The sequence below is a fragment of the Aotus nancymaae genome, unplaced genomic scaffold (assembly GCF_030222135.1).
Source record: "Aotus nancymaae isolate 86718 unplaced genomic scaffold, 86718_ANA_hifiasm-v0.15.2.pri h1tg000029l, whole genome shotgun sequence".
NCBI lineage: Eukaryota > Metazoa > Chordata > Mammalia > Primates > Aotidae > Aotus > Aotus nancymaae.
In genome coordinates this window covers 7,054,420-7,069,256 of record NW_026988442.1, presented here as the reverse complement: position 1 = coordinate 7,069,256, position 14,837 = coordinate 7,054,420, and the positions used below count along the sequence as shown (strand labels likewise).

General features: G+C 46.2%; 1 protein-coding gene and 1 non-coding gene across 2 annotated transcripts; both read left to right on the top strand.

Moving 5' to 3' along the window:
* The first annotated feature begins 513 nt into the window (after positions 1–513).
* Positions 514–6,856, top strand: PRND (prion like protein doppel). Its single transcript, XM_064382164.1, has 2 exons — positions 514–574; positions 2,986–6,856. Exon 2 carries the CDS (start codon positions 2,997–2,999, stop codon positions 3,525–3,527), a length of 531 nt encoding a protein of 176 aa, XP_064238234.1. The 5' UTR covers positions 514–574; positions 2,986–2,996; the 3' UTR covers positions 3,528–6,856.
* Positions 6,857–11,187: 4,331 nt separating this feature from the next.
* Positions 11,188–11,292, top strand: LOC135277036 (U6 spliceosomal RNA). Its single transcript, XR_010344649.1, has one exon. It is a non-coding gene; the product is annotated as a U6 spliceosomal RNA (small nuclear RNA).
* Positions 11,293–14,837: the final 3,545 nt, after the last annotated feature.

Genomic DNA, 14,837 nt, shown 5'->3' with positions numbered 1-14,837 from the left:
AGTCCTCTCAGGTGTCTTCCACCCCATACCAGTCCTGTTTTCCCACTACCCAATGAAAGTGTGACCCCTCCCCCACGCCCTGTTGGTCCCACCCTCAGGACGTGATGGTCCAGGTGAACGCTCGCCCTTTTTCTGAGCTGAACCTCCCCACAGAAGCTGTCAGCATCACTCCGTTGCTGTCCGAGGCTGGCCTTTAGGTGCAGGACACTATGCACGTCCAGCGAGGCTTGTCGAAGCCACATCTGTCGTAGATATTGATGGGAAAAGCGTTTTCCTTCTAACACGCCTAATTCTAAAAGGCACCTCTAAAGTCTTGCTGAACTTCATCAAGGTCTTCACGTGGTTTCCTTAGTAAAGCGTGATGAGAAGGTCCATCCTTCTCAGGATGAAGGAGGGGCCCAGGAAGCCCTGATTGGTCCTGCCCGGGAGGGAAAGGCTGCCGTATTTGGAGATCTGCAGGAATGCCACCTCCCCCAGCAGCTCCTATATAGCTGGGCAGGCCTGGCTGCCAAGAGGGTGTCCTGCGGGACTGTGCAGCTCGAGGCTCCAGAGGCACACTCCAGAGACAGTCAAGGTACGGAGGGGGTTGGGGGGGGCACTTCTGTGGTCAGCCCTGCTGGTTTCTTATCAGGGCTGTACCCTAGACTGAAAATCATGCAACAATTTCTTTATTCCCACTTGATGAGTCTCAAGTTGAGGGGAGACTTGCGAGGATACTCAGTCATCCCTGGGTTTGCCTTTCTATATGTTGGTGCTATAATAAAATGCTACGTAGGGTTTGTTGGTTGGGTTTTGTTTTGCCTTTAAGCCTCTGCCTATGAAAACTAATTTCTTTCTCAAGAACACTGTGCTTTTATTTTTTTTTAATTTGACTCACCTGTAATGATCTGTTATGTCATTATTCTTATTTAATGTTTCTCCTTAAATATGGAATGACGTGGAGTATGGCCCGCTAGTTAGGAGAGTAATGAATGTTTGCTTCATGCTTGGGCCTCTTTGGAGAAAGCCAGTCTGAGTTCACTGTGTTCGGGGGTGGGGGACAGAGAGTGGGGTGAGGGGGCCCAGGTGCTCATGCCCACCCTGGGACAGAGACGAGGCAGTGTCCACCAGCAAGGGAAGGTCCGTGAGGCCCCTTTGCATGCCTCTAGAGATGACTGGATGTGTTTCTAGAGATGACTTCATCTGTGTTTTGCCTTTTTTTTTTTTTTTAATATAAGGACCAATGTGGCATCCGAGTTGAACATTTTAACAGAGGCACATCAGCCACTTTTAGGAGTGCTGCAGGGGCAGAGGAGGGTGTGGGGGAGCTAAACAAGCTCCTCTCAGCCTCCTCCAGCCCTGCGGCCCCTGGGACTCACAGTACGTCTCTTCCCAGGAGACAGCTTAGGCAGGCTCCGCTATGCGAACTCTTTCCATTTCCCTGATCCACACAGACAAAGGCCCAGGTGCCAGAATGCCCTGACAGTTGGCCTTGGGAAGTGGATTTCCCCGACAGCTATTGTAGTTTCAGGACCCAGGTGTGACCGGCAACCTTGAAGGGGGGTGGTGAGGGGCTTTTCCATGACATCGGCGGCAGCCTTTTGTATGGCCCAGGGCCACCTCCACCCGGACCCCCCTGTTGTCCCCCCAGGCCCTCTTGTCCTCCCCTTCATCTTGTTTTCTCCAAATTTCCCCAAAGTCCCTGCCCTTTGCCCTTCGCCCAGCCCAGGGGGCGTCATGCCCAGTGAGTGAAAAGCACAGTGTGTGAGCACTGTCTTCTCCCAAAGCCCAGGTGGGCAGCGGGGCACGGCTAGTGGACACATGGAGTGCAGCATTAGACAGAGCCCAGTGCAGGCCTGCCACCTCCCCCTGGGCAGACTTGGGCAAATTTCTTAACTTCTCTGAATGCCAGGACAACATTTATAACATGGGATAATAAGGTACCTACCCCATGTGAGAATTAAGTTAGGCCATGTCAGAGAAGGGCATGAAGAAAGTGTGCAGTAAAAAGCCAGCAGGAAAAGCAGAGGGTCACACTGTCCCCCAGGGCTGAGGTTGGAAAGGATGACTGTAGCACACTTGACCCCTGGATATAACGGAGGCAGGGGTCCCTTCACTACATCTGATCCTTCCCTCTCCCCCACCCTCCTCCTCCTCTCTCTCTCATGACTGCAAAGCCCTTTAGGGTCAGCAACCAGTGAATTCCTCAGAATGGATGGCAGACTGCACCCAAACAGTGCCAGCTCAGAGCAATAAAGAATAGAGGGGAGGTTACAAATACAATCTAAAGTCAGGCACAGTGGCTCACGCCTGTAATCCCAGCATTTGGGAGGCTCACTTGAGCCTGGGCAACATAGTGAGACCCCATTTCTACAAAATAGATTTAAAAATCAGCTGGGTGTGGTAGTGTGCACCTGTAGTCCCAGCTACTCTGGAGGCTGAGGCAGGAGGATTGCTTGAGCCCAGGAGTTCAGGGCTGTAGTAAGCTATGATCATGCCACTGCACTCCAGCCTGGGCAACAGAGTGAGACCCTGTCTCTAATACACACACACACACACACACACACACACACACACATACAGATATATATATTTAGAGAGCGAGTCCACACAAGCATTTGATTTCAACTCTTCTATTGTATTTTCCTCCCAGGGATTTCTTGATTTGAAAGACTTGGGAGTATCAAAGAAAACCTACATGTATTAAGTCACCACTCCTTTATTTTCCCTTGCATATTCAAAGCCTCTGTGATTGCCCTTTGCAGTTCTTATCTGTCTAGGAAAACCAGACCAGGGTCCTGAGTGGATATAATCGTAGCAGTAGCAAAAAAGCTCAAGTTAACCCTGCACAGCCCAAACGTAGGAAAACGATTATGCTTTTGAGACCACATAAGCAGCACAAGAATGAATTCCTTCCTTAAAATCTCCTGCACTCAGGAGAGGGGCAAGGGAGCCCGGGGGAGGGGGGCGTTGGTGGGGAGCTGACCACAGTTGTTTCTCTCACAGGTTCTGCCACAATGAGGAAGCACTTGAGCGGGTGGTGGCTGGCCACTGTCTGCATGCTGCTCTTCAGCCACCTCTCCGCGGTCCAGGCGAGGGGCACCAAGCACAGAATCAAGTGGAACCGGAAGGCCGTGCCCAACACTGCCCAGATCACCGAGGCCCAGGTGGCTGAGAACCACCCGGGAACCTTCATCAAGCAAGGCCACAAGCTCGACATCGACTTCGGAGCTGAGGGCAACAGGTACTACGAGGCCAACTACTGGCAGTTACCCGATGGTATCCACTACGACGGCTGCTCCGAGACCAACGTGACCAAGGAGGTGTTTGTCACCAGCTGCATCAATGCCACCCAGGCGGCAAACCAGGCGGAGTTCCAGAAGCCAGAAAACAAGCTCCACCAGCGGGTGCTTTGGCGGCTGGTCCAGGAGCTCTGCTCCCTCAAGCACTGTGAGTTTTGGTTGGAGAGGGGCGCGGGACTTCGGCTCACCACGCACCAGCCGCTGCTCCTCTGCCTGCTGGCTTTCATCTGGCTCGTGGCGAAATAAGCTTGCCAGGAGGCTGGCAGTGCAGAGCGCAGCAGTGAGCAAATCCTGGCAAGTGACCCAGCTCTTCTCCCCCAAACCCACGCGTGTTCTGCAGGTGCCCAGGAGCGGTGATGCACTCGCGCCGCAAATGCCGCTCCCACTTATGCGCCCTGGTATGTGCCTGTGTTCTGATAGATGGGGGGCTGTGGCTTCTTTAGCACTCCATTCTCAGCCCCTAGCAGAGCATCTGACACACTAGGTTAGTAATACACACTTGATGAGAAAAACACTCAGGAACTGCACCACCTGCCTCATGATACTTCCTAACAACTCTTAGAGGTAGGTGTATTCCCGTTTTACAGATGAGGAAACCGAGGCTCGGAGAGCTGAAGTAGTGCACCCAGCATCACTAGCTAGAAAGTGGAGTGGAAGAGCCAGGATTCAACCCCGGCTTGTCTAACCCCAGGTTTTTCGCTCTGTCCAATTCCAGCTGTCTCGTGATCACTTTACAACTCGCAGGGACTCACATTCAAACATGTATCTCTAATGAAATTGTGGAAGCTCCATGTTTAGAAATAAATGAAAACACCTGAACTGGTGGCTATGTACTTTGATTGGTACATGGAGGCTATTTTAATCCTTCTAGCCAAACTAAAATAGAATAAAGGAATTAAACTAAAATAGAAGCAAAGCTAGACAAAGGCCCAGAAATCATATTGTAAGGAAATATTGAAAGCTGATTCCCAGAGTATACAGCACGATGTGTCTGTGGCATGAAGATTTCTTTTTCTTTTTCTTTTTTCTCTTTTTCACTCTTGTCACCCAGGCTAGAGTGCAACACCATGATCTCAACTCACTGTAACCTCCGTCTCCCAGGTTCAAGCACTTTTCCTGCCTCAGCCTCCCGAGTAACTGGGATTACAGGTGCGTGCCATCATGCCTGGCTACTTTTGTATTTTTAGTAGAGACAGGGTTTCACCACATTGGTCAGGCTGGTCTCAAACTCCTGATCTCAGGTGATCCACCCACCTTGGCCTCCCAAAGTGATGGGATTAGATTTTTTTTTTTTTTTTCAAAATAAAGATAAGTGCTTGCTATTCCCATTCCTCAAACATTGCATGTATTTAAGAAAAAACAATGTGAATAGCATGTTTGCTTCTAATGTTCCCCAACCCTATGTGCATGTTTTCTGTGCACCCATATGAGTATCTTTAAATATAATCCCTTTATATCTGTGTTCTACGCAGTTTCTCAGTTCTTTCAACACAGTCTGGTGAGAGTCATCATCTCTGTAAACCACTTTCCACTACAAAATATATAATTACTCACCAAAAAGCTTTTAAAAACTGTGTCTTTAGGGAGACCCAATAAAGAATTCAATCCGTGCCATAAGCAGGAGTTGATACACCACCTTATTAGTTTAAAATATATATAACAAAATATGAATAATGTTTAAAGTATGTTTTAAATTTAAAACAATGAATTGAAGGCTCTAAGATGCCCCCACAGGTGCTCTGGGCCACTCTCAGAGACTCCCAGGCATTGCTGAATTATATTCAGAGAAAACAGCCACTGAATATTCTCAGTTCTCCTTCAAAGAGAGCTTATCAGTTTATCCAAAGAGTTTCAGAACATGAGTGCTGATGAGGGCGACTCTCGTGCTGAGTCCCCTCAGCTATCAGTGTTCTTTTCAAGGTCACATTTGGAAGATTTTAACATTGAAAATGGGCAGATGACTTGGGGGCAGGACAGAACAAAGAGCCTTACACTGGACACGTGGAGGAGACGTCCACCCTGCAGCCAGGACCAGGATTCAGCTGCTGCCCGCGCCACACTCGCCTTCTGCTTCCACAGTCCTATTCATCTTAGATCAGAGAGCAAGAAAAAAGCACAGAACATGTCCTCTACAGTTATTTCCTGCTTTCTAATTAAAAAAATATATAACCACAATGGCAAGAGAGAAAGAAAGAAAAAGTACCCAGAGGCTGACACTGACATTTCACTTCCTCGGTCTCCTAAGTTTAATTACAAGGGCACGTGCAGCCACGTAAGGCAAATGACTTCATTTCTGAGGTGGAAACGCTTAGGCCATGATGTCGTTCATTTTCTGCAATTGCTGTATTTTCTCATTTTGTTAATAGTCCCGGCAACCAGATTTCAGTTGAGCGTGAGGTGAATGTGTACATGGTGATTCAAATGCAAAATTGGCTTATGGAGCTTTTAATTGAAAGCGCGTGTGCTTGAACATTCTTGCTCAAGTTAATGAATCATGGGGTGGAATAAAGGCTTTGTGAGTCTGGTTTGTCACTTCAGCAAAGGGTTATGGAGTGCCTACTACGTGCGAGACATTGTGTGGGGCTTCTGAATTATGCTGGACATAGTCATTTTGCGGGGTGAAAAATTTCCCCAACCGTTGCTTTCTTGCCCCCTGCCAAGTGTTGACTTTTTTAAATGTAAGTTTAATGTAAAAGTGACATGAAAATTACAACAGAAATTCCAATCCAAAAAGATAGCACAATCCCAGCGTCTGATTGAGTCAGTGTTTGCTGTTTACCGTACTTTCCTCATTCTTAACCATTTGCATGTGTAAACGTTCATATTTGCAACAGAAAAACAGGTGAGCTTTTATATTCTAAATTTTTACTTCATTCAATGCTTTTTACTCATTTTCTGTATTTTTTTTTTCTTTTTCTTTTTTTGAGGTGGAGTCTTGTTCTGTTGTCCAGGCTGGAGTACAGTGGTGCAATCTTGGCTCACTGCAACCTCCACCTCACGGGTTCAAGCAATTCTATGCCTCAGCCTCCCAAGTAGCTGGGATTACAGGTGCCCACCACCAAGCCTGGCAAATTTTTTTTGTATTTTTAGTAGAGAAGGGTTTCGCCATGTTGGCCAGGCTGGTCTCGAACTCCTGACATCAGGTGATCCACCCGCCTCGACCTCCCAAAGTGCTGGGATTACAGGCGTGAGCCACTGCGCCCTGCCTGCTTTTATTTTCTTCCTCTCCACCCATCTTCCCCAGTCCTGCACCCCTCTTCCAGCCTGAGATGCAGCCTCCACCTTAACTGTGCTCAGAAACATAAGTGAGGGATTTTTATTTGATTGTACCTTTTAAAAATACTATGAATGTAAAATATTTATTCATCTGCAATTTGGCTTCCCTAACTTAACACTGCATCATAAAACTCTCTGGAACTACAGCTATCTAGATAGCTGACTCATTCTTTTGGATTGCTATGTGATCTCACTTAATACAGATGTACCATGGTTGAATGAATCATTGCCTTGTTGATGGGCCTTCAGATTATTTCCAGTTTTTTGCCACTGCAAACAATAAACATCCTTGTATATACCTTACAGTCTGGTACTTTTGTTTCTGTGGAATAGATTCACACGTGCAAAATTTCTGGAACAAAGCCTGTGTGTAATTTAAATTTTACCAGCCATGACCAGGTTATGTTTGCACATAGCTGGAGCAAATTCCATTCCCACCAGCTGTTTATGGCATTAATTTGGAAGAGTTTCTGTCATTTAAATATGAGAAACCACCTTTCTATAAATGTTGCCTCAGCAGCTTCTCTCTTTTGTAGATGGCACACCTAAAGCTTTCTAAAACTTTTGACCATGAGGACCGTTGCAAAATCCTCCTAAAACTGTTAGCAATTGTCATTCTAAACCTGGTCCTTGGCCCAAAACATCTGCACGAGAAACCTGGAAAACAGGCAGTGAGTGTGCAGGCTTCCAACTTAGAGGGTGGTGTGTCTGCACAGCTCCGCACACCCCAGCAACTGGGAAGGCTTGAGGTGAGGTTATACCCTGGACTTTGTACTGACTTTTACTAAAATGACACATGAAAGTATTTGCCTTCCAGCCAGAATACCCTCTAGATCCAAAAGCTCAAAAGGAGCTGAGATTCGAACACACTGTTAAGTAGCCCACGCTGTTCCTCCCCTCCAGGCTAGGATATGCCTGACAATGTCTAAAAACTCCACCCTCTGGTCCTAATAGGGTGTCCCAGGTACTGGCCTTCAGTTTGTCTTGAGCTGCCCACACTCTCTACCTCAAGCTTTCTGATAACAAGTGACTGGATTGGGGTGGTGGCCGATTGGGTCAAGGAACCCAGGCCCTACATCGTACCTATGGCGTGGCCACATCTTGTTCCTGTACCAACGCTTTTTCGTCATTGCTGTCAATGGATGGACACATGCACCCTAAGCTGCCTGTGTGCTGCTGCATGGCACATCCTGGAGTCTACCAGGGTCTGTACTGAAATGCGACAGCAGGGCCCTTGTGCCCTCGTGTAACCAGCACTGTCACAGACCACACCTGCCAGGCGAGTGATCAAGAAGACTTACACAGACATGGCAGCATGACCAGTTTTGGTTTTTCTGGCTCTGACACCACTCTGTTGAGGAACAGACCTCTCGGTGAGCCTGGCTCAGGCCAGAGGCTGAGAGTTTGCTGTCTCCCCAGAGGCCACGAGTCAGAGATGAGCGAGGGCTTCCTCTTCCCTTATCCTCAGTGCTGTCAGAAGACCCCATTTCAGTGGGGCACCCAGCTTCCTCGGTGGAAGAAAAAGGAGCCCAACCCTCATGCCTCTGGGAATGCATCCCTACAAAATGGGAATAACTCAGATATTCCCTGCAAAATAAGAATAAAATACTATGCCTTTGAGAAATCTCAAAGCACATTTCAGATCATCTAAAGACTGCCTCAGAAAAACAGACTCAGCTGTTTCCATTGGCAAATGGGAGCCTTCGCCTGGGCCCGGGGCTTTAGGGAGCCTCACTTTGGAGCGAGAGCAAGCACCGGGAAGTGACCAAGATTCCACCCCCAGAGCACTAAGGCCCTGAGGCCTCCCTCACACTGTGAGCCCCAGACCCCAAATAGAGTCTGGGAAAGTCTATTCCTCTGGCATTGCGTGAGAGGCCTCATACTGAAATAAGCCCCATGAACTGACCACTCCCCTTCAAAAGTGACCTTCCTGGTCAACACAAAGCTGACCCCCAAAAATAGCTGATCCTCCAATACTCAAGTGTCATTCCTGTACCCTGAACTGAACTATAACGAGCACACACATTCCCTGGAATCTTGGTAAAATGCAGCTTCTGCTTCAGTAGGTTTGGGGTGGACCAGATTCTACATTTCTAACAAGTGTCGCTGCCTCATCCAAGATACCCTGTACCCTGAACTGAACTTCATTCCTCCACCTGCCCCTCCCACACTCCCACTCATCCTGGGGATTCCCAGATCTTATTTTAATGCAAAGTCTTTTGTGAGAAAGCATTGCAAGAAAGCATTGCTTTCTTAAACAATGCAAATTGTTTTGACTCCAACAGGCTTGGCCATAATCTATGGAAGGAAATTGGCAGAAGGCCAGAGAGGAACTAGAGGAAGCTGGAAGCAGGCAGGTCAAGGCCAGAGGAACTCACACAGCTGGCCTCTCTGGATGGAGGGAGGTGGGTGGTGGGAAGGGAGAAGGGAGGTACTGGTTGCGGGGAGGAGACCAACCATGCACCTGGTGTCCAGGGGAGAATCACATGCTTATCAGAGGTGACATCATCATCCAGCAGGGGAAGATGTTTTGCAACCAGGGGCTCCATGCTCAAGAAATAACATTCAGCACCAAGGAGAGGGATTTTCAAGCACGAAACAGAGGATAAGATGCAAACCATGTCAGTTGTGTTGTGCTAGAATTTCCAAATCTGTAATTAAGATTCTTTTTTTTTTTTGAGACAGAGTCTCACTCTCACCCAGGCTGGATTGCAATGGCTCGATCTCAGCTCACTACAACCTTCGCCTCAAAGGTTCAAGCAATTCTTCTGCCTCAGCCTCCTGAGTAGCTGGGACTACAGGTGCCCACCATCATGCCCAGCTAATTTTTTTGTATTTTTAGTAGAGACGGGGTTACACCATGTTGGTCAGGCTGGTCTCGAACTCCTGACCTCATGATAATCCACTCGCCTCAGCCTCCCAAAGTGCTGGGATTACAAGCGTGAGCCGCTGCGCCCAGCTAAGATTCTAATTTTTTTAATTGGCTGTTTTGGTTCGGGGCCACTTAGCAATCAAGAATAAAATGGAGGCACTTATGACATCTCTTAAATACCGTTTATTCCTGCTGGTGCCCAAGCCAAATCATGCCATCGCCTCTGCTTTCCTGGGGAAACCAAATGGAGCAGGGAGCAAAGGGCTGGTGGGTTTTTCTCAGCGTTGGGCCCACTTGGCATAGCCAAATGGTGGAAGCCTCCACCCGAAGTTAATGGGTTTTCTAGGCTCACTTGCACATGAGCAGACTCCAAGAAGTTCCTTCTGGAATTTCAAATGTGATGTGGTCTGCAAATCTGCTCCCTGTCAGCTGGGAAGATGCTGACTCATGCAGATGGCTGTTTCTAAAAGTCCAGCTATCAGACTCTCATTCATGTCCACATCTTGTGTATTTTTTCATGGTCAATAAACTGGTTCAAATGATTTAAGTTATCCCTTTTTTTTTTTTTTTTTTTGAGATGGAGTCTCGGTCTGTCACCCAGGCTGTAGTGCAGTGATGCAATCTCTGCTCGCTGCAACCTCTGCCTCCCGGGTTCAAGCGATTCTCTTGCCTCAGTCTCCCAAGTAGCTGGGATTACAGGCACATGCCACCATGCCAAGCTAGTTTTTTGTATTTTTAGTAGAGAAGGGGTTTCACCATGTTAGCCAGGATGGTCTCTATCTCCTGACCTCATGATCCGCCCGCCTCAGCTGTCCAAAGTGCTGGGATTATAGGTGTGAGCCACTGCACCCAGCCGTTATCCCACCATTTAAAGAGAAAAGTCTCTGTAATAACTTGAAACCATGGAGTTACTTTAATTTCGCCACCAATTACTTTTTTCAGAAGTTCTAACTCTTCCTTTGACACACAGAAAATAGCTTTTTATCTCACTGGGATCTGAATTCAAAGTTATGTTCTTCCTCACAAACAAAATATCATCAGTTTTATGTTCACCCCAGATACCATCAGATTGAACTTTGTTGCGAGTTCATGTTAGATAATAGGTTTCTTCTGGAGGAGCCTCTTCCATGGGAATTCCTAATTCAGCTTTTAGATCCCTCTGTGCTATTCAACTTATGCCGTTGACATCACTTTTCTCAAGCTTGCCTGGATTATTTAATGGATGACTACAAACAAGTATTGGTGAAGCTGCCTGGGTAGGTGATTTTAACATCTGATCTCTGCAGTCACAGGAACTCATTTTGGTGTTGAGTAAGAAGATACTAAGAGCTTGATGCAATAATCCATTCCCAGTGTTTTCATTCAGGTGACAATTCTTGGTCTCAGCCCCAATCTGACTGCCATTTTCATCAGTAAGAATACTCTTCTCTGTTGTACACAGAGGTTCACACCTGTCATCTCAACATTTTGAGAGGCCAAAGTGGGAGGATCATTTGAGTCCAGGAGTTTATGTCCAGCCTGGGCAACATCACAAGATCCTGTCTCTGCAAAAATTTTAAAAATTCGTTGGGTGTGATGGTGCATGCCTGCAGTCTCAGCTACTCAGGAAGCTGAGGCAGAAGGATCACTTGAGCCCAGGAAGTCAAGGATGCAATGAGCCATGATCACACCACTGCACTCTAGCCTGGGTCACAGGGCAAGACCGTGTCTCCAAAAAATAAATAAATAATGAATTTTTGAAAAGAATACACTTGTCATGCTTGCTTCGGCAACACATATACTAGAATTGGAACAATACAGAGAAGATTAGCATGGCCCCTGCGCGAGGATGACATGCAAATTCGTGAAGCGTTCCATATTTTTAAGACCACCCACACAATGAAGAAACTGTGTCAATAAAATAAAGAAGAAGAAACTGCGTCAACTAATGGGCAAAACAACCAGCTAGCATCAAAATGGCAGGATCAAATTCACACATAACAATATTAACCTTAAATGTAAATAGGCTAAATGTCCCAATCAAAAGACACAGACTGGCAAATTGGATAAAAAGTCAAAATCCATCAGTGTGCTGTATTCAGGAAACCCATCTCATGTGCAAAGACACACATAGGCTCAAAATAAAGGGATAGAGGAAGAATTACCAAGCAAATGGAGAGCAAAAAAAGCAGGAGTTGCAATCCTAGTCTCTGATAAAATGGACTTTAAACCAACAAAGATCAAAAGAGACAAAGAAGGACATTACATAATGGTAAAAGGATCAACGCAAAAAGAAGAGCTAAAGATCCTAAATATATACGTACCCAATACAGGAGCATCCAGATACATAAAGCAAGCTCTTAACAACCTACGAAGAAACCATCATTCTCAGCAAACTGACACAAGAAAAGAAAATCAAACACCACATGTTCTCACTCATATGCAGGTGTTGAATATTAAGAACACAGCGAGGGGAGCATCACACACTGGGGTCTGTTGGGGGGGACTAGGGGAGGGACAGCAGGGAGTAGGGAGATTGGGGAGGGATAACATGGGGAGAAATGCTAGATATAGGTGACGGAGGGATGGAGGCAGCAAATCACATTGCCATGTATGTACCTATGCCACAATCCTGCATGATCTGCACATGTACCCCAGAACCTAAAGTACAATAAAACATTTTTTTAACAAAATGAATACATTTGTCTACCAGGAGTTAAAATTGTTGCTCTTGGAGATGTCCAATACTTGTTTGAGACATCGTCACAGCATGTCTGATCTGCTGTAGGAGACAGGCCTGGCACAAGGGTGGCATCAGTGGTGGGCTCGGATGTGCCTTGGGAGCTTTATAAATGGCTGTCCCTGAAGTATATGTTCAAGACCTAAGGAGTGGCCATTTATTTTCTCTAATCAAGCTTTACTGAATTTTATAGGGGAATTATGTATAATGAGATTTGCAAAACTCCTAGGATGTCCTGCTCTGGATTGTCCACAATCTACTGTGATGGGGAAACATCAGAGGCTCAAAGGGAGGTTGGGGAGCTGCTATGGGAGCTAGAGGGCAGACACGTACCTGATCGTGGAACATTAGAGATGAGACTTGGGCAGAGTCCAGGAAAAAAGTGAGAGAATGGGGCAGAGAAAGGTGCCCCAATAAACCTGTACCAGGCTGTGTGGCACGGGCAGAACTTGTCACCTCTTTCTAACTCTGTAAGCCCAAAGCTTTCTATTAGCTTTAGAGCTTGATATTTGTATCATTTTATGAGAGTTTATTAGGCTCAAAAATATCTTTGTTAAGCATTCACAAAATATGTGTTTGAAATCTGTTCTGCGTGCAAACGTTGAATTCAGTGAAAGAAAACAGTACGTCATCAAGTTTTTTGGCACAAACCTTACTTTTAGCTTTTTCACCAATAGGAATACACTTCTCTATTGTGTACAGTGGTTCACAAATATCAGGGCTGGATATTTGTATCTTTCTATGAGTGCCCACTGGGCCCAGAAATGTCTTTTCTGAGCTTCTACAAAACGTGTGTGTGAAAACATGTTGAATTCAGTGAAAGAAAACAGAGCATCATCAAGGTTTTTGGCAGAAACCAGGATTTTATCTTTTAGGGCTGGATTTGTATTTTCTTTTTTTCTTTCTTTCTTTTTTTTTTTTTTTGTAAGACGGAGTCTCGCTCTGTCACCCAGGCTAGAGTGCAGTAGCACCATCTGGGTTCACCACAACCTCCGCCTCCTGGGTTCAAGTGATTCTCCTGCCTCAGTCTTGAAAGGACCTGGTACTACAGGTGCACACCACCACACCTGGCTAATTTTTGTATTTTTAGTAGAGATGGGGTTTCACCATGTTGGCCAGGCTGGTCTTGAACTCCGACCTCAGGTGATCCTCCTGCCTCGGCCTCTCAAAGTGCTGGGATTACACAGGCCTGAGCCACCACACCTAGCCAATATTTGTATTTGCTATGAGGGTTTACTAAGCTCAGAATTGTGTTGTCTGAGATCCCACGAGAGGTGCCTTTGAAAAGAGTTACGCAGCTCTAGCATAGACTGTGAGTGGGGGAGTGGTGAGAAATGAAACAGGGCAATCACCAAAGAACAGAACACAGTGAACCCTACATGCAAGACCAAAATGTGGGCAGCCAAGGTGCAGGCTGCTGGGCTCCACCCCACTGGCCAGCCTGTTAGGAACAAACACGGGCTGAGCCTGTCTCTGTGCTGGGCATGGTGGCCAGGTCTGGGGATACAGCGATGGAGGCCGCTGTCAAAGAGCCTTGAGCAGGCCAGCAGCTGAGCACACTTGAACAATGCATGCAGGTCTTGAATTAGTTCACCTGTGATTAGGGCCACTAACAAGGGGATCTGGTTATTAAAATCAGGGGTTTTCTCCTAGTCTGGAGGGCAAGGGAAGACCCTCCTGTGGAAATGATGTTTTGGCTGAGACCTGGAGATTAAGTGAGAATGAAGCACATTAAAAACCCATTCCTGGCTCTCCTCACTGCTGGTGGGAGTGCAAAATGGTACAACTGCTTTGAAAAACCATTTGGCACTTTCTAATAGTTGTAATAGTGGGCCAGCCATCCCACTCCTAGGTATATACGTAGGAGAAATGAAAGCATATGTCCACACAGATACTTGTACCCAAATGTTCATAGCGGCTTTCTTCATAAAAGCCCAATCCTGAAAAAAGAATGCAAATTCCCAGCTGGGTGCAGTGGCTCACGCCTGTAATCCCAGCACTTTGGGAGGCCAAGACGGGTGGATTAGCTGAGGTTAGGAGTTCAAGACCAGCCTGACCAACAGGGTAAAACCCTGTCTCTACTAAAAATATAAAAATTAGCTGGGCTTGGTGGTGCGTGCCTTTATTCCCAGCTACCTGGGAGGCTGAGACAGGAGAATCGCTTAAATCCAGGAGGTGGAGGTTGCAGTGAGCTGAGATCGAGTCACTGCACTCTAGTCTGAAAGACAGAATGAGACTCTGTCTCAAAACAAAAGCAAACTCTCATCAACAGGTGAGTGGATAATAACAGTGAGATATATTCATGCAATGGAATACTACTTAGGAATGAAAAGGAGTTAATTGTTGAAACAAAACAACATGGATGTATCACAGGGAAGCCAGATCCAAAAAAGTGCACACTGCATGGTCCCATTTACATGGAGGTGATAGCCGTATTTTCATCTTTAACATTCACTCAAGATGAGCTGATAAAGCACCTTTTCATGAAATATTTCTATAATTTCTATAATTAGAAGTCGAAACTGCTCTCATCACATTTTTTTATATGCACACTTTTCTGTTAAAAAAAAGATTAACCTAGTTTTTAGGGCTAATATTAGGCTAATATTAGATGTTTCTGGCATATTCTTCACAAGGTCTTCAAACTAAATTATGGTATAATATTTGCAATTAGAAAAACAAATGCTCA

What these genes read in the sequence shown, in the direction of transcription:
- PRND (XM_064382164.1), top strand. Translation starts at nt 2,997, where the DNA reads ATGAGGAAGCACTTGAGCGGGTGGTGGCTGGCCACTGTCTGCATGCTG.